Here is an 18,651-nt window from a genome sequence, read left to right as displayed (position 1 = left end):
ATAAGATAAAGGACTAAAACTAACTAAAGCAAGGAGATAAAATAAACGATTGACAATAAGAGAAGGAAACTAGGATTTCAGGTCATCAAAAGAAACAGATAAAAGCAGTTAAGGTCACAGATAAGTCTCATAAATCAGTCTAAGGGGCAACAAATATCTCCTAACGGTCTCAATTCACCCTAAAACACTATTAGTCTAGCTTCCGCCCTTACTAAAGTATTCTATTGTTCACTGCAGGTCTCACACTTCCCAATCGTCAGATCTAGGTCAAGGCTTACGAAACTAATCAGTCGAATAGCGTTAACTCGATCAAGCGACTAATTGTAATCAAAACAGCGATGAACAACATAGAAATGATCTAATCAACAGATCTTAAACCTAATTAGCAAAAATCGTTATTCCATCAATTCCCCTAATCCTAGCAACGAATTACCTAAGCATAACGATAAATCTAATAACAATAATAATGAAACGATTAATTAAATAAAGCATAACGAAAGAAATTAACTAAACTAATTGCATAAATTAATTAAAGGAGAAAAAGAAATTAAGAATAAAACAGTAATTAAGAAGAGATTAAGAACAAGAAGTAAATTAAGAACAAGATTAAGGGAAGAAGAAGTTTACAATTGAATCTAGAAAGAAAAGAATGAGCAACGCCGAACGAAATAAGCAAAGTAACATCACCCCAAAACTGAGCAAAGGGGAATTAGTCTTTAGGTCTAAATTCGTCTCTTATTTATACTCAAGAGCTAATTATTATTAACTATTATTAATAAAAGATAAGACTAATTACTAAGTCTCGCGCAAAACAAATCTCATTGCGAAAGATAAACTCGGTCGATCGACCATAAGACCCAAATCGATCGAGCATAGCTGAACAAAGAACTAACGGAACTCGCTCTCAGTCGATCGACCAAGTAGGTCGATCGATCGACCAAGGGTGTTTATCTGAAGAGTGCATTCTGACGAATTCTCTAGCGCGCAACGATCTTAAAAGAGCTGTCATTTCTTCGTTACTTGGTCAAATCAGGTGTTATACGCGGCGTTGGAAAGCTAAGAGGATAAGCTTTCACCTCCAATTGGAATCAATCGATTATCAGCTTTAGAACTTGATATATTGCCATCTGAAGCAGGCTGCAATATCGTGAAGTGCTTCTTTGCTTGTTAAACTCGTATGCACCCATGCTTTTGCTATCTTTAGGCCTTGAAACGCGCACCAAGCTCATTCCTCGAGCATCTACTTCATGTAAAATGCAATGCTAAGCAGTTAGGGACGGATTCGGCTCGATTTCCGCTGGATTCTTCACATTTCTGCAATATTACACAAAAACACGAAAGTAGACGGAAATAGGGAAAATAGTAGCATAAACTACTTGATTGAGCTCTGAAATGCGTGTAAATGGGGTGTAAAACATCATATTTAGGACACGCATCATGCTTCATTCACTTCATGATGGTTTTGCCCTTTTCAGGGCAAATTACTACATGAATGACATGAAGAGAAGTCCTCATGAGCTACACTCACTACTCGTACAGACCGAGAATGATATGAAATTGAGTGGGAGCATGAAGCAAGATGTTCTCATTATTTCCAACAAGAATAAGGGTAAGGGCAAAGCTCCCGGCGACCTAAATGTAGGTAAGCCAAAGTTTAAGAAGCCAGGAAATGGTAAGAGTGGGCCTGGTGAGACTAGTGGTTCACAAGGCAAGGCAAAGAGCAAGGGCGGTGACATTGAGTGCCACCATTGTCACAAGACTGGACATTGGAGGAGGAATTGTCCTGTGTACCGTGAGGACATAAAAGCAGGCCGCGTCACTCCTGTTGTTATGTCATCTTATATTCATATGATTGAGATTAACCATGCAAGTTTCGGAACTTGGGTACTTGATACTGGTTGTGGTTCTCATCTGTGTAATCATTTGCAGGGCCTAAGAAACATCAAACCCCTCGCAAAGGGTGATGTGGACCTGAGAGTTGGGAATGGAGCACGTGTTGCTGCAGTCTCAATGGGAACATATGTAATCCAGCTCCCTAGTGGTTTTGAGTTATATTTATATAACTGTTACTATGTACCCATTTTATCTAAGAACATTATTTCTGTTTCCGTACTCGAAAAAGACGGTTTTGCATTTTCAATAAAGGATAATAGCTGTATTTTCTCTTTTAATGAAATGGTTTTTGGCAAAGCAGTTTCCATGAATGGAATTTACATCTTAGATCAAACCACAGATATATTACATGTGAATAATAAGAAATTAAAGGTTGGTGACAAAGATCAAACTTATCTATGGCATTGTCGAATGGGACACATAAATGAAAAACGTGTAAAGAAACTCGTCGAGAATGGGACTATTCCCGCATTCGATTTTTCTACATTTGGCACGTGTGAATCATGTCTTATCGGCAAGATGACTCGAATTTCCTTCAAAGGTGTTGGAATGTGCGCTAGTGACCTATTAGGACTTATACATACTAATGTTTGTGGACCTATGTCAATTACCGCTAGAGATGGCTATAGATATTTTATCACTTTCACGGACGATTTGAGTAGATACGGATATGTCTACTTGATGAAGCATAAAAGTGAGTCCTTTGAGAAATTCAAGAAATACCAGAATAAGGTTGAAAACCAACTGGGTAGAAAGGTTAAAGCACTCCGTTCAGATCGGGGTGGCGAATATCTTTCAAATGAGTTTGATCAACACCTTAAAGACTGTGGAATCGTTTTACAATTAACTCCACCTGGAACACCTCAATTAAATGGTGTATCCGAACGGAGAAATCGAACACTACTTGATATGGTTCAATCCATGATGAGTCACACGGTAGTACCTGATTCATTATGGGGCTTTGCTCTTTTGTCAGCTGCTCTTATACTTAACCGAAGTCCGTCTAAAGCTGTCGACAAGACTCCTTATGAAATGTGGAGGGGAACGGTCCCCAACTTGTCCTTTATTCGGGTTTGGGGCTGCGAGGCTTATGTCAAGTGGAGACACGAGGATAAGCTCGGCTCGCGATCGGTCAAGACATACTTTATTGGTTATCCAAAAGGAATGTTTGGTCATTACTTCTATTCGCCTACCGAACATCGAGTTTTTGTTGCGGCTAGTGCAAAGTTCTTAGAGAAAGAATTTCTCGAGAACAAGACAAGTAATAGAACCTTCGAGTCATCGGAGATTCCAACCAACAACCGAGGAACGGATGGAGGAAGTTGTTCCTCCAACTGATGATACGGTTAATATTCCTCAGGAACCTAGGAGGTCGGGTAGAGTCTCTAATCCTCCAGACAGATACATTGGTATGGTCGAGGAGAATGACGTTTTGCTCCTAGAGAGTAATGAACCCGCTACCTATAAAGGTGCCATGACCTGTTCCAACTCAAAGCTATGGCTTGAAGCCATGCAATCCGAAATGGACTCCATGTATGAGAATGACGTATGGGATCTAGTTGATTTACCTAATAAGGTAAAACCTCTACAGTGCAAATGGCTTTACAAAATAAAGCGTTCTGTAGACGCACAACCAGATACTTATAAGGCACGACTAGTGGCAAAAGGTTTCACTCAAGTGCACGGATTGCATTATGATGAAATTTTTGCACCCGTAGTTATGCTACGTTCCATTCGGATAATCTTAGCGATTGCCGCTTTTCATGACTATGAAATTTGGCAAATGGATGTGAAAACCGCCTTCTTAAACGGTTATTTGGAGGAAGAGTTGTACATGGTGCAACCCGAGGGTTTCATAGATCCTGAAAATCCTAAGTAAGTGTGCAAGCTTAAGCGTTCCATTTATGAACTTAAGCAAGCTTCTCGGAGTTGGAATCATCGTTTCGACCAGGTGATAAAAGAGTATGGTTTCACTCGATCGGTCGAGGAACCATGCTTATATATCAAGTCGAGTGGGAGCAAGATTGTTTTCTTGATATTGTATGTCGATGACATACTCTTGATTGGGAATGACATTCCTCTCTTATCTTCGGTTAAAGGATGGTTGAAGAACCATTTCCAGATGAAAGATTTGGGTGAGGCACAACGCATATTGGGAATCCGTATCTACCGAGATAGATCACGACGGACGTTATCACTGAGTCAGGAGTCTTATTTGGATAAGATTCTTGAAAGGTTCAGCATGACCAACTCCAAGAAGGGGAACCTTCCAATGACGTCTGGGATGCAGTTAAGCAAGTCTCAGTCACCCACGACGCCTGAAGGGATTGAGCGCACGAGTCGTGTTCCTTATGCATCAGCAAAGGATCAATCATGTATGCCATGATATGCACACGTCCAGACGTGGTATATGCATTGAGTATGACGAGTCGGTACCAAAAGAATCCAGGTGAAACACACTGGATAGCTGTTAAAAACATCCTTAAGTACCTACGGAGGACTAAGGATAGGGTATTGACTTATGGAGGAGATACTAAGCTATGCGCAATCGGTTACGCAGATGCTAGCTTCCAAACGGATCGAGATGATTCAAAATCTCAGTTCGGGTTCGTCTTTAGGCAGATGCTGCGGTCAACTGGAAGAGTTCCAAACAGAGTGTTGTAGCAGATTCTACTACTGAATCCGAGTACTATGCCGCTTCGGAAGCAGCAAAGGAAGCCATATGGATGCGTCAATTGTTACAAGGACTTACGATAGTTCCTAGTTTGAATGACCCGATCACCATCTATTGTGATAATAGAGGTTCCCTTTTCCAGGCTAAGGAGCCTAAGTCTAGCAACAAGTCTAGACATGTACATCGGAAAGCTCACCTGATCCGTGATTACGTGGAGCAAGAGGAGTGATGTGACCATTATTAGCGCACATTTAGTCCCCTAATTGAGCCTATTTTGCATACTCTTATAGCATTTCATGGCCATTTTATCCGTCAAAACCTTCCTATTTGCTTTTCTATCGCATTTCATATGTTTTGTAGAAAAGGAGATAATAAGGCGGAAATTCCCGTCTTTCGTGCATATTTGGAAGCTTATTGATGATATTAGATGGACTAGTATGAAGAGGAGGCAAGAATGATGACCAAAGATGTAGGAATAAAGTGTATGTAGAAGGACCAAAGGGTTAAAAGTAAGAATGACGAGAGGGAAGGCACTTCATGAAGAAAATGGCTCGGAACGCAAACCAAGAGTTGCTCCTTTGGCTCTGAAAATATGTTAGATGGAACGGCGTCGAAAAAACAAGCGATCTAGGCTTTTGAATCACTCCAATAGGAGTCCGGATGAGAAAATAACGTCCGTTTTACAATCCGAGGTCAAACAAAGAAGCTGTTCAGGAATCCGCCCGTCTTCGCAGGAATCCGCCCGTCTTCCCCTAATCCGCCCGGATTGTCCCCAATCCGCCCGTCTTCCCCTAATCCGCCCGGATTGTCCCCAATCCGCCCGTCTTCTGGCTGGGAAAAACAAGAAATTTCACTGGAGGAGAATCCGCCCGGATTCCCCACAATCCGCCCGGATTCCCCCTCGCCAATCCGAGCGTCTTGCCCAAGGATCCGCTCGGATTCCTCAGCCCAGATCCGGCCGTCCCGACTCCCATCCGCACGGATTGTAGCACAGCACGTTTTCATTCTTCTAGCAGCGATAAGAGAAGCCCTTCTCTCGGACAATCCCGGAGTCTCCTTGCTCAACTTAAAAAGTGTAATTACTAGTTTAGCCCTTAGTTAACCTAATGCATCCCACCTAATTTCCACTATAAATACCCCATCTTTGTAATTAATCAGGCATGAACTTTTAGGGTAGAAAATCCTTCTTTAGATTAGATTAGGAGTAGATTAGAATAGATTACTCTTTAATCTTTCCACAAATTACACATTAATCTCTCTTTAATTATTGTTCAAGCTTATTATTCAAGTTTATTATTGGGTAATTGAAGATTATTGGGTTATTATTGGGAGATTGACAACCTTCCATCAATCAATCAAGTTTCTTCTATTATTCTTGCTTTATTATTTGGATCATCTTAAGTTGGTATAATTCCTTTACTCTTTAATCTTTATTGTTCATTTCTTCATTCTATTATCATGTTTATACTTGTTGTGATGATTGACACCATTAATGACATGTTTCCCATGATAATGAGTGAGTAGTTACTTAGCTAGGATTAGTGGGTAATTGGGGGAAACAAACATGGGATTGATTCATGCTTAATCTAATATGTTCACATGATTAAATTGCTTGCTTGTTGTGATGTCAACTTTATGCACATGTTGTGTTTGATGAAATGCCAAGCCTATGAATCCTTGCATTTACAACCATCTCTTATCTACTCAACTTGACTTGTAAGATATAAACCAACTCGAGTCTTGTTAGACCATGCATAGAATTTGATTAGGAGGAAAGTAAGTCGACTTGTAGGTGTTGTACAATCTAATCGATTCGGCTCCGGGACCCAACTCTTCCTAAGAACCGTAAGACATAACCCAACTCGGTTCCTCCACAACATTAATTGCTTGCAACCTTGTAAACATGTTTGTATGATCAACACCATGAATCCCCCATGACCCCATGATATCCTAGCACTTTTAACCATTTGTTTACATCCTTCCTTTTATTGCTTGTTTTACCTTATTGCTTTTATTAGTCTAGAACACAACTACAAACCCCATCAATTGTGACACTAGCATACATTGAGATAGATGGACTTAGAACCCAAAGCACACCGTCCCATGGATCGACCTCGACTTACCGCTAACTAGTTGTTTGTTGAGTATTATAAATGTGTTTGATTGGATGAGTGACGACATCAACCGGATCAAGGAGATAGTGATTGACAAGATAGCTTCAGATGATAACATCGCGGATCCTCTCACTAAACCGTTGAATTATGATAAGCATGAAGGGCACGTTATTTCCATGGGAATTAAACGTGTTCCTGAGTTGTAGTAGTTGATTATGGATTTGATACACTATCTTTTTCATATACTATTTATAACTTCATCGTTTTATTTCATATTTTGTTTTTCATGTGGATTGTACTGACAACATTGAACGCATACAAAGTGAATCAATTACATTATATTTGTTTTGGTCCGTAATCGCCCATATGAGCTGATAACTCGGCTATTATATATTGTGCGATCGATTGATGGTGGGTTCAACGAGCCATAAGTCAATCAGTTGGCTGATCGATCACAAATACGGGTTATAACGATACCTCGTAGGACAATTTTTGTGACAACGTAATGGAGTCCTAAATGTTTAAAAACATTCGGTGACAGGTCGTGGATTGGACGTCCATTGTGTTCCTAGAGTCGATTCTTTTAACTATCGACTATCTCTTGAGATTAAGGCGCTTTTTGGGTGACTTTGGTTTCTTTCTCATGGTCTCATAGTAACAGGAGGCTAAGCAAATTTTTTTCGGGTCATTTCATACTTGTGCTTATATCTCAGGGATTCGAGTTGAAGAAAATATCCAACCTTTATCAGGTTTAGTTATTTCTCAGGGCCACTCGAGGAGTTGTAACTGAAATGCATGGCCATGCTCGAATGATGATTCGTTTATCAGTTAAGTTACTCTCTAGTCGGGGAAACCACTCTTGATATTGATCACTTGTAAAATACGACCTTTGTGAATACGGATTTTGCAAATTGTTTTACATTGAGTGGGAGAAATTTTAGGATATGAGAATCGGTTATCGCACATACACTTGTGAGGACAAGTGGGAGTTTGTTGGAGCTTGTGTCCTCCACAAATTAGTGTGATAACATTTATAAATCTCTTATAGGTTCACAAGGGTATAATTCGTATTTTATCAGTTGATTAACGATTACTTAATAACGGTTGGCTTGCTAGAAAGTTTGACGTTATTATCATACTGATGGCGGTGATCAACTGGTCCCTAAAAGTCACACCTAAAGGATGTGTTTGAGAGATGTGATTGTCTGAAAATATAATCACATTGATGCCTGACTAAAAGGTTAGTCCAAATATTTGACTAAATAGTTAGTCAATGTGATGATGAGACGATTATTTAATCTAATTAAATAATATTAGCTGAGACGAATTAACTGTGAATTCGTAAATTGAATATAATATGTTATATTTAATAAATGTATATAATGTTAGCTTAAACAAATTAAGATGTTAATTCGTAATTAAATGTAATCGGTTATATTTAATTAGCTAATTATAAATATGTGATATTTATAGTTAAAGTATATATTATACAAGATTATCATAATAAATTTATTACAGACCGGTATTTATAAATCGACTGCAAGCTGTTGTGCGTAGACTTATTAATACGGAATAAAATAAATGACAATTTATAATAATTCACATTTTTATACATTTGAGAGAACAACTTAAAATAAGGAGATTTTTCTTCTTATTTGGGCTTGGAGTCTCTCGGTCAAACCGAGTAAACAGGAAGGAAAATGATCTCCCCTTTGACTCTCTTATTTCGGTTATAATAAGGGAGAGGGATTCATTTTTCCTGGCCTAATTGATATTTGACCTAGTTTTCTCTCATCAAGAAAAACACAACAAAACCCTAAAATTAATTAGTAAATTTTTGGGGATCGATTCTAGCAAAATCAAAAGGGCATTTCTCATATCATCTTGGGTGCAACGATTAGGCGAATATCAATTTTGATATTGTTCTTATGCCATATTTGCAAGGACCAAAGGTTGATTCTTAATCCCTATTCTATTTTGTTTATGCAATTCATTTATGACTAGTTTTCATAGATTATAATTTCGTTATAATCCTTAATTTTAAGGGAAGTATACCGATATTTTCCCACAGACACACCTGAGTATCATGTCCGCCACATTAGTGATATTGACAATATTGTTCTCTGTTCCATCTTCGTCCTCGTTTGTTTGACAAAGGATCCGGAGTTGGACCAATCAGTTCGAGATTTCCTTGGGAGATAAGCCTTTGCAAGGTTGTGGTATAAGACATATTATCCAAATTAGGGAAGGATCTATGGGGTGGTTTGGTTTTGTTTGGTGGTGTATGTGTATTTAAGGGATTGACTTCAGTGATTTTGTTTGGTTTCGCCATTGGCAAGTAGTCGGCTTTCAAGGAGGTTAATTCTTTGCTCAATATCAAACTGGAAAGAAGAGGAAAGGTTCTCAGTTGCTAGCTTGTTCTCAACATCCGAGAGACGAGTGCTCAAGTTTTCCACGGTAGGTGAGCCGTAGGACGAAGTTGCTGATTTCGGCGGAAGTCATGGCGGATGCATATTGATCGGCTTCTTGAGTTTCTTATTGACGATCGATGCATTAGTAGAAAAATATTAATTTGCTGTTCCTTATTTGAGGCGTTTTTGCCAAACCGCCGCTAATACATACCCAAAGTATTTTTTTTAAATGGAAATACAAAATTATTTGTAAAAAACGCCTCAGATATGTTGACCTAAATAATTCCTCAACGATTTCATTTGAAGTAGTTAGGGCTTATGGGTAATTCGAATTTATGCCTTTAATTAGTTTCATTGAGGTGTTTTAGTATACAAAATAAAATGTGGTAGAATGGAGTTGAATGGAGGAAATAATATTCTTTTAATTAAGAAAAGTTAAGCTCAAGTTAAGTTCAGAAAAATTAAGTTCAGCTCCTAAAGATTATGTTCAACAAAATTAAGTTTAGAAAAGTTTAAGCAAATTTAAGTTCAGTTTAAAAAAATTAAATTAAATTCAGTAATTTTAAATCCAAAAGAACATGAGCTTATACAAATAAGCGCAAAAGCCCAATTCTGTACGGAACAACGGCCTTATACGAAGTTGTTCTTGTCTGTATCCATCATGAAGAGACGCGCCGATAACCTTGAAACTAAAACACGCGCTATTTTAATTGGTTAAATTACACGTGCGAGCAAGATCGCTGGCGAATGAAATACACGCACATGTCCTCTAGTTATAATATTTCTTTTATTTATTTATTTACTCCCTCCAATAGTCCAATTTACCATATTCTTCCCTATTTCCTAAAACGGTTATTCAGGGTTTCTTCCTCTTTCTATTTTTGGTAACTTTTTACTCATATTTTATTCATACCTCTCTCCTATTACCCCACCCACCCAACTCTTTTAATCCTATTTTATTATTTACTTTAATATTTGTGCCCCACAATTCATTATTTAACTCTTAATTATTTATCCATCTCTCCTATCACCAAACCCACTCAATTTTTTATCAATATAATACTTCATTTCTTAATTCTTGTGCTCAAAGTAAAGAGGAAGAAAATAGAGGATTAAAGGGAGTATTTTTTTAAAAAAAAAGAAATTATACACTCTACCTACTTATCTTCTCTTCACCCAAAAAAAAAAAAATCTACTTATCTCCTCAAAATATCTACTTTGCTTTTCTGCAAATCCCTAATTTCTTTCTTCTTAACTCACTTACTCCACTCTTCACAATATTTTTAAAAATTTAAATAAAAGTTTTTAAAAAAATCCTTCAAAATTGAAAAATGAAAAATAAATAAATTTGAAAATCCCTCTCATCTGTTATTGTTTGGAGGGAAACTTGAAAAGTTTCAACTCTTTTCAATTTGAAACCAAAAACCTAAATAAACCCCCTTTACTCCTATTCAAATCCTTCACTTCTATTAAATATTTAAATATTAATCCCCCAAAACTAAACAATTCAATTTCTAGGGTTTTGTGTTTCCCTAAAACTTCCTTTTCTCTATCTTGATTTTGTTTTATAAATTGATTGAACTAGTGCTGGGTAAAAAATTAAATCTTTGATAGCTGATAAATTAGTTAAGGTGAGCTTGTTTTTTTTGGATTATTTTAGGGTTTTGTTGAGTTGGATTGTTAGTTGATATACTCCAGTAGTTATGTGCTTTTAATTTGGTTGCATGAATTGAAGAAATAAGTTGTTGATTAATTTATTTGTTTGTGAAAATGAATACAAATGTTGGGGAAATTTGATTTAAGATTTTGTATTGGTGGAGCTGGAAATGTAGATATCTTTCATTTAGATAATTGATTTAGTTTCGGGTTGTTGTAATGCAAATATTTATGTTTGTTATGGAATTTGTGAGGTTTGATTTCTGAAATGCTCGTTCTTGCTGTGTCGTATTGATGTGAGGTCGTCAACTTGGATATGGGATGAAACACAAATTATAGAATATAAGACGTCATTTGTTATTATAATCAATAAATGGGGTATTTAGCATACGGAAGAACCATTCTACAGTTGGAACAGCCACTGTATTATACAACAATTACTGGGGATGGATATAGTGATTAAAATCCGATATGGGCTAGCTTTTGTTTTTGTGTGAGGATGATAATGGTGTTTGTGTTAATGTTGCATACCTGTCATCACTTCCTCGGTTTGCCTGCCTAAATGGAAAAATGGATGCAATTCAACAATCTTACGGTAGTCCCTGTAAGTGGGATAAGGAGTAGCCTTAACCCTATGCTATAATATACAGTATTAATATAGAGTTTCAAGTATCAACCCTTGATGAATATTGGGATGAGAATTGCTTCCACCCACTGCTACTTTGTAATGTAAGACGCGTAGATACTTTACTGAACCATTTTCCTTTGGTCCATCAGATTCCAAACTCAAAAATAGTAAGTCTTTGCCTTTTATGAAAATGGAAGCTGACATAAAACAAAAATAGGACACTGGTTAATTCTATTGTACGAAACAAAGAAGCTTGCAAAATGCTTTGCTGGTACAAAAAGTACTCGTCTAATCATCAAAGCTACATTCATACTACTTTTAGTATAGTGACACTTGCAATACAAATAGAGCGCATGTACAGGCGACTACTGACGTTGTAGACTTTCATTGCGAGATAGTTGCCAAAATTGCTTGACAGGTTTCTCTCAAGTGTTGGCTTTGAAAATGAAATGTAATTCCTACTTGCAACATTGTGAGTTGCTTCACAACTCTTGTTACATGAGTTTACAGTTATTTTGCGTTGCTAACTTGCTATGGTAAAATCCTTTGAACACGTATGCCGTGGTAGTTTGATTGTTTCGTGATAATGGTTTGTTAGAATTTGGCAAAGCTTTATATTTTACATTGTCTTGTACACTCAGATGAGGTCAGGTATTAAGATATGTGCTGAAGGTGTTAGCAGTAAAATCTGTAGTTTTTACTATTCCCCTTGCACTATTAGTTGTACTGATTCACACTCTCACAAGCATTCGTTTGTTCTGCAGTTTTTAACAATGCAGACAGCCTGTTAGTAAGGATTACTGAGGTGAGGTGACGTATAAGTTACAGGAGTCCAGTTTTCAACGATGCAGACAAAGAAAAGAGTTTCTTTTCGAAGTACTGCAAGACAAGCTGTTAGTAACAGAACACTGCGATCTCAGAAGGTATCAGGAAACGTTCAGGCCGTTGAGAAAAAAGCTGCCGGATTTATTACCTCATCTGTTAAAAAATCAACCCGCGGTCGTAAGTTATTATGTTCTCCTTCCAATTGCAATACTCTTGGTGGTGTATTCAGTCCTTTATTTGCATTGTTTTCTTACTAACCTATTATAATAGTATACAGCTATCCCTACTTGAAACACTGGCATCAATCTGCATTTGCACAATTTTTATTGAGCATCTGTATAGTTCTTACTCCTACGAACTAGAAAATAAATTGCATCTAGGGAACTTTATCTGCCTAACATTTGAATATGATGGACTAGTATTGAACCTTGTGACCCTGCTTTAGCATATTCTACCGCATAATCTTTTGTCTAAATCAAAAGATCAATGGCGCATTTTATACTCTATAGTCTTCACTGTAGGACTTTACCTAGACTATGATTCATGTTCGTTGAGTGAATCCCAATAAAATATAACTCTCCGTTCCAACCGGTACTTTACTCTTACTTTCAGACCGGAGTTTTAGGAGATGACAAACAAAAGAGGTTAAACATCTAATTGTCCATCTTTGCCCCCATATTACCCTACGAGCAAATACATCAATGTGCCCCTCCCTTGAAGTCACTCTTTCTCTTCACCCACAGCACACTACATCGCTCTTCCCCACCAGTGAGCCTTTGTCCATCCTCAGCCTGCATCAACCACCATAAGCTCTGCCTTCTTTTCCCTTTTCTCTCCTTACACCATATCGTCTTCCCAATTCTTGTTCATGTCGCTGTTCAAGTATAGGAAGGTTGCAAAGGAAGATGTGGTACAAGGTATTTTGATCATTGGCAAAGGAACCTTTAAATGTAGTTACATTTAGCTTGGGAGATAGATACTGAATAGGAGGCGGCAAATTATGGTTGGGTTGTGAGGTTCAGTGATTTTTGAATGTTTGAGGGACGTATAGGGACTTGTTTGTATGTGGATGCCTGTTGGGGATGTTGACGATGTCAGAGAGGTTTGATTTAGGTTTAGGCTACTTGGGGAAAGTCAGATATAGATATGATTACGGAGTAGCTGGGAATGTTCGACAGCTGAGGGCAATTGGGGAAGTCTGATGGTGGCTGGCAGTTAATATGTCGGTGTTTGTGGTGCTTGGTTGGCTGGTGTACAACTGTATTGGCAGCGTGGAGGGGGCGGAGAGTAAGATGAAGGTGGTTGACCGAGGGTATGATTGTACCTTTAGGTAGCTAACAGTAACCTATTGGAGCAGCCCAAGTATTTAAATATAAACACTTTGGAACATAGGGACTATCTGATTTTGGAATTTGGATTTGAGGTGGTAAGAGTGTAAGACACAATCACAAAATTTTTATGCAGTGTTGAATATTAACTGCTTACGTTCGCATCAAAAAAATTCTCGCTTAAGTGACAAGCGAAGGAGACCAATTAAGGGATTTCCATGATAGAATGGCTTTTTGGTTTCTTTCAAAGTAGGAATAAGGTTTATCATATCAAGTGAAGAAAACAGTCAATACGTGTTGGTTATGATGCCTCTAAACTGTAAAGACGATATGGATTGGTTTGCCTGCAAATATAAGCTCTTCAAGAGGGTAGGAGGATCAGTGCCTTTCTTAGAGGGCTTGAATAAGACATGAACTTAGGTCCTGTAGGTATTTAAATAAGGCGTCATATTCCATATCTATATGCACGAACCTTCTCTTCTAGAGATACAGTAGATTTTCCTTAATTCACCTTTTGTCTATACACTCTTTGAAGACAGGAGAATTACAGACTCAAAGCGGAGAAAGTAATATGAAAAAAAAAAAAATTGTGGAAGTACTCTATTTTTACTTGCCCTTGTTCCTTTCTTTACTACTTCCTCCATTCCATATGGTTGTACACATTTTTCAAAATTCTTGTCACATATTTTGAAAAACGTATTCAATCATATGGAACGAAGGAAGTACATTTTTATTTATTTTGTCTCATTCTAGTAACTGCACCTTGATACAATCATGTTCGCCAACCCCTTCTTGTTTCTGCTGTGATAGTTACATTAGATGAAGGTAAACATTTACTAATTTTGAAACCCTTGTATTTATCTCTTTCTCTAGCTCAATTTTAGTTAATTGATACTGGAAACTGTGGGCTGATGTCACATTGTCACGTGTCTATCTGTGTATGCAATAGATAAAAGGGCATTTGTACATTTATTTGGGTTCTCTAGATCCACCTATTTCTGTGCTTGGTATTTGGTAACCCTGTGAACTAAATATCTGCAATCTTCAATGCATTAGTTTATGAAGATAGTCTATTTATGTATAGTTTAGTTTGTGTTCATATATAGTCTATTTTATCATATTCATGAGAAATTTGTTATAAAGTCACATATATACATGTTGATTCACATTTTTCATTTAACGCCTTCACTACAGGTAGAGGACTTGCTAAGAGAGATGTAACTTGGGCTACCACAAACTTGAATGATAGTTCTGACTCGTTGCAAGATAATTCATCAAATATGTGTTTGGGTTCTGTTGAAGATCAAAGGGCCACTACAATCCTCCAGGTAACCAATCACCTTTGTAACTTTAACTTTTGTGCTTGTTGTTTCCGATTCTACTGCATGATGTCTCTTCTTTTGTATGTGTTCTGCTTACAAACTTGCTATGTAGTTGAATCTGAAAAGGGATAAGCTTGCGCTGCTGTCTTCTTCTGTTATTCCTGCATCATTTATATTTGGCTGTACCTGGTGCGACGTGCTTTTATTTTGATGAGTCTAGTAAAAGTTATACTTATATCAATGCTGGAAGTGAAAGTCATTCCCCATAAGCTGAATTTACTTACTTCATTCTTTTCTTCACCAGCGGTAGATTCACAAATGTTCACTTACTAATGTACTCAAGAATGTTTTTATCTGTATTGTGGATGGCCAATCTTAGAATGTTGTATCTGCCTGAAATCTCATAGGAACAAAATGAGGGCGCTGCAGATTGTGTCTCAGAAACCATTTTTTCGCCATCATTTCATTTATCAAAAGGCATTGAAGAAGATTACATGGATGCAGGTTAGTGTGAAGATTTCGCTTGTTTTTGTTGTTCGGACACCAAACACACATTTCTTGCTGCCGATGCTTATTCACTAACATTTCAAATTGTCTTTCCTAAAATTTCGATATTGTTAGCTGATAACTTTGTGAGACCAGAGTTCTGAATATATTTTTATGCAATTTAGGCATTATTCTCTTAATTTATCCGGTAAGTTAACCACACCCAGATTTTGGAGGTATAAAACAAGATTTTAGGAGGGAAATATGAATCTGTCGACTTTAGTGAGGTTTTCCAGGCATTTGGTAGTGTTAGTAGGTCGGAGTCAATATGTTGGTAGTGATTATGGAAGTTTTTTGAATGTTGGTATTGATTGTGAAAAAGAGTACTTAAGTTGGTAGTGTTTATCAATTTACCCTAAAAAGTATTTTGTGATAGAGTTTGGCGAAAACATTCAGATTCTTTAACTCTGTGAAATGCCTTATCATATTGATGGTTAATTGTTCATCGCAATGATAATGTCATTCAAATACATGGTTCTAATGCACTTTTAGCGATCTTGTCGAATTATACAGACACCAGTGAGGTTTGTCTGTCTTCTGAAGCATCAGCTATATATCTTGCTATGAAGAACTCAAAACTGGAATGCTTAGATGAGCAAGGGCAGGATTCTATAATAGTTGATACATCCATAGAGGAGGAGGAACATGAAGAGTTTGATGATTTCGATCCTTATTTTTTTATAAAGAACTTGCCTGCACTATCATCGGTTGTCCCGACATTTCGACGTATGCTGCTACCTAAACAAACTCGGAGATGCCCGCCCAATAGTCTTGTCTTAGACTTGGATGGTACGTAAGTGCTATCTGTCCTTAATTTATCTGTTTTTTCAAACGTGTTCCCTTGTAACACATTAGAAGTTTAGAACAGTTTGATTTTCTAATATTTTACCCTTACTATAATTCTATTTCTGAAGTTTCCTAGAATCGCTGCCATAGCCATATTAGATGCCCAATAGCAACATGTAAACCCAGTAAATACCCTATTTTTATTCAGGTTTTCTTCCTCTTTCCTTTTTGAGAAAGTTTTTATTCATATAATACTCCTACCTCTCTCCACTCATCAAACCCCACTATATTCTTTATTAATATTTAATTCTAATTATTCCTACCTCTCTCCAGACTCCAATAACCAAACCCCACCCATCTCTTTTATTAATATTTAATCCTAATTATTCATACCTCTTTACAATTACCAAACCCCACTCATATATTTATCAATATTATACTCCTCCCCACCGTTAATGATCAATAGGTTTATGTGGTTTAGTTGGTAAGCCCTTTAGTTGACCCTTGAAAGGTCACAGGTTCGATTCTTGGTGCCCTTATCATAGGAGATATTATTTACACAAATTCTCATTATAGACGGGCACTACCCGTCTATACGTATAGACGGATACCATTTCTTCTCACAAAATATCCATTTGCCATAAAGTGGGAAGCGGTCTTTACCCGTCTATACCAAGACCTATTGTATTATTTATTTTTATTTACAAAGTACATTTATTTCAAATTTAAATATTTCAGAAGAAAGTTCAAAATAAAATACTAATTTTTAAACTTAAAAAATTATTAAAATTAGTTATTTTTCTATTTTTTGGGAGGAAAAAAAATCCTTAATAAAAAAATGCGGTTTAAAATAAAAAATAATGTATCGGAAAAAATTTTGTGCCCCTTTCGATAAATTCCTGCGTCCGCCCCTGGGGATGGAGCAAGTATTATAGGGTAAAATTACAACTTGCCTAGCATATTGGATGTTATTTGGGTGTCTACAGCTTAAAAAAACCATAATTTCCAACATGTGGTGGTTTTGTAACATGCATCATAGCCTTTTTGAAAACCATCTCTCCGTATTTTTTTTCATGGCAGAGACATTAGTCCACTCCAGTCTTGAACCTTGTGATGATGCAGACTTCACTTTTTCTGTAAACTTCAACCAGATGGAACATACAGTATATGTCCGATGTCGCCCTTACCTGCGGGATTTTATGGAGAGGGTTGCTGGTCTTTTTGAGATAATTATTTTTACTGCCAGCCAAAGTATTTATGCTGAACAGCTTCTCAATGTGTTGGATCCAAAGAGGAAAATCATTCGACATCGAATTTTCCGTGAATCATGTGTTTATGTGGAAGGAAACTACTTAAAAGATTTGACTGTTCTTGGTCGTGATTTATCGCGTGTTATAATCGTTGACAACTCTCCTCAGGTACTTTTTTACCAGTCTTTTCTCTATATTCATCTCTTTTTTGTCATTTGTAGACTGACAAATCAGTTTATACGCAGTAAACCCCTTCGATATGGTACATTAATGATCCAAGCTGAACTAAAACCGAGGTAACTTCCCCTCAAAAAAAAAAAAAACCGAGGTAACTTGACATGTAGAAGACTCAACTGAAATTGAACTGGCCCTAAACTAAGATAGAGCATACCTGAGTAAAACTCTGGAATTCGCTACAACTTTGGTATATTTTAGCATTGTAGTCCTTTGACTGACTTTGCACTTCTTTTTCTCCTCCGTTTGTTTTCTTTTTCTTTTCTTTTTTCTGGACTTTATCTCTCTTAACTTTTCTGCTCCATGTGACAGTTCATGTTATTGACTTCTGTTGCTATACAACCCCTCATCTAAAACAAGCTAAATTATTGCAGGCATTCGGTTTTCAAGTAGATAATGGGATTCCCATTGAGAGTTGGTTCGATGACCGTTCAGATGAAGAATTACTCTTACTACTACCGTTTCTTGAGGGATTGGCCAGGGTGGAAGATGTCCGTCCATTCATTGCTCAAAAGTTCAATCTCAGAGAAAGAGTAGCAACAGCTGTTTATCCACCTTCAAATTTTGATAGGAGAGATCCTTTGCAGAGGTGACACATACCATTTCCGGGGGGACTCGTGTTTATGCCAACAATTGTGTGTAAATCTCAATCAGGTACTAAGCTAAATATTAAAATTTGCACATTCTGGTGGACGTTGTAACCTCTTGTCTAAACGTTGTAATTTGTTCACCCTTCAAGGGTGATGCTAAATCACGTCGGTGATCAAAACTGTCAAACTTAATTTTTTTTTTACTGTGATAGTTTTACCATTTGTCATTGGACGTTTTATTCGAATTTTATGCTGATCGGTTTTCTAACCAAAAGTTCGAAGCTAATGTTAGTGTCACAAGTCTTGTTTGAAATCGAAATAGCTCATTACTACTATCTACACCTTATATTTCCTATTTTCCTACCCTATCATCTCACAACCACTTAAAATTGCG

The 18,651-nt window shown here is 37.1% G+C and overlaps 1 protein-coding gene across 1 annotated transcript; it reads left to right on the top strand.

Annotated features, from left to right (window-relative positions):
* Positions 1 to 10,282: 10,282 nt before the first annotated feature.
* Positions 10,283 to 18,531, top strand: LOC141623479 (uncharacterized). The gene is made up of 7 exons (XM_074439583.1): positions 10,283 to 10,723; positions 12,141 to 12,378; positions 14,724 to 14,857; positions 15,259 to 15,355; positions 15,911 to 16,186; positions 17,264 to 17,601; positions 18,042 to 18,531. The coding sequence occupies exons 2-7, from the start codon at positions 12,222 to 12,224 to the stop codon at positions 18,258 to 18,260; spliced, it is 1,221 nt and encodes a 406-aa protein (XP_074295684.1). The 5' UTR covers positions 10,283 to 10,723; positions 12,141 to 12,221; the 3' UTR covers positions 18,261 to 18,531.
* Positions 18,532 to 18,651: the final 120 nt, after the last annotated feature.

Source organism: Silene latifolia, chromosome X (genome assembly GCF_048544455.1).
Source record: "Silene latifolia isolate original U9 population chromosome X, ASM4854445v1, whole genome shotgun sequence".
NCBI classification, from domain to species: domain Eukaryota; kingdom Viridiplantae; phylum Streptophyta; class Magnoliopsida; order Caryophyllales; family Caryophyllaceae; genus Silene; species Silene latifolia.
The sequence above is the reverse complement of the archived record's forward strand: the minus strand, read 5'-3'. Positions and strand labels throughout refer to the sequence as shown.

What these genes read in the sequence shown, in the direction of transcription:
- LOC141623479 (XM_074439583.1), top strand. Translation starts at nt 12,222, where the DNA reads ATGCAGACAAAGAAAAGAGTTTCTTTTCGAAGTACTGCAAGACAAGCT. An exon ending in TAAAAAATCAACCCGCGGTC is followed by an intron (nt 12,379 to 14,723) that starts GTAAGTTATTAT and finishes CCTTCACTACAG; the next exon opens with GTAGAGGACTTGCTAAGAGA. An exon ending in TCGTTGACAACTCTCCTCAG is followed by an intron (nt 17,602 to 18,041) that starts GTACTTTTTTAC and finishes AAATTATTGCAG; the next exon opens with GCATTCGGTTTTCAAGTAGA.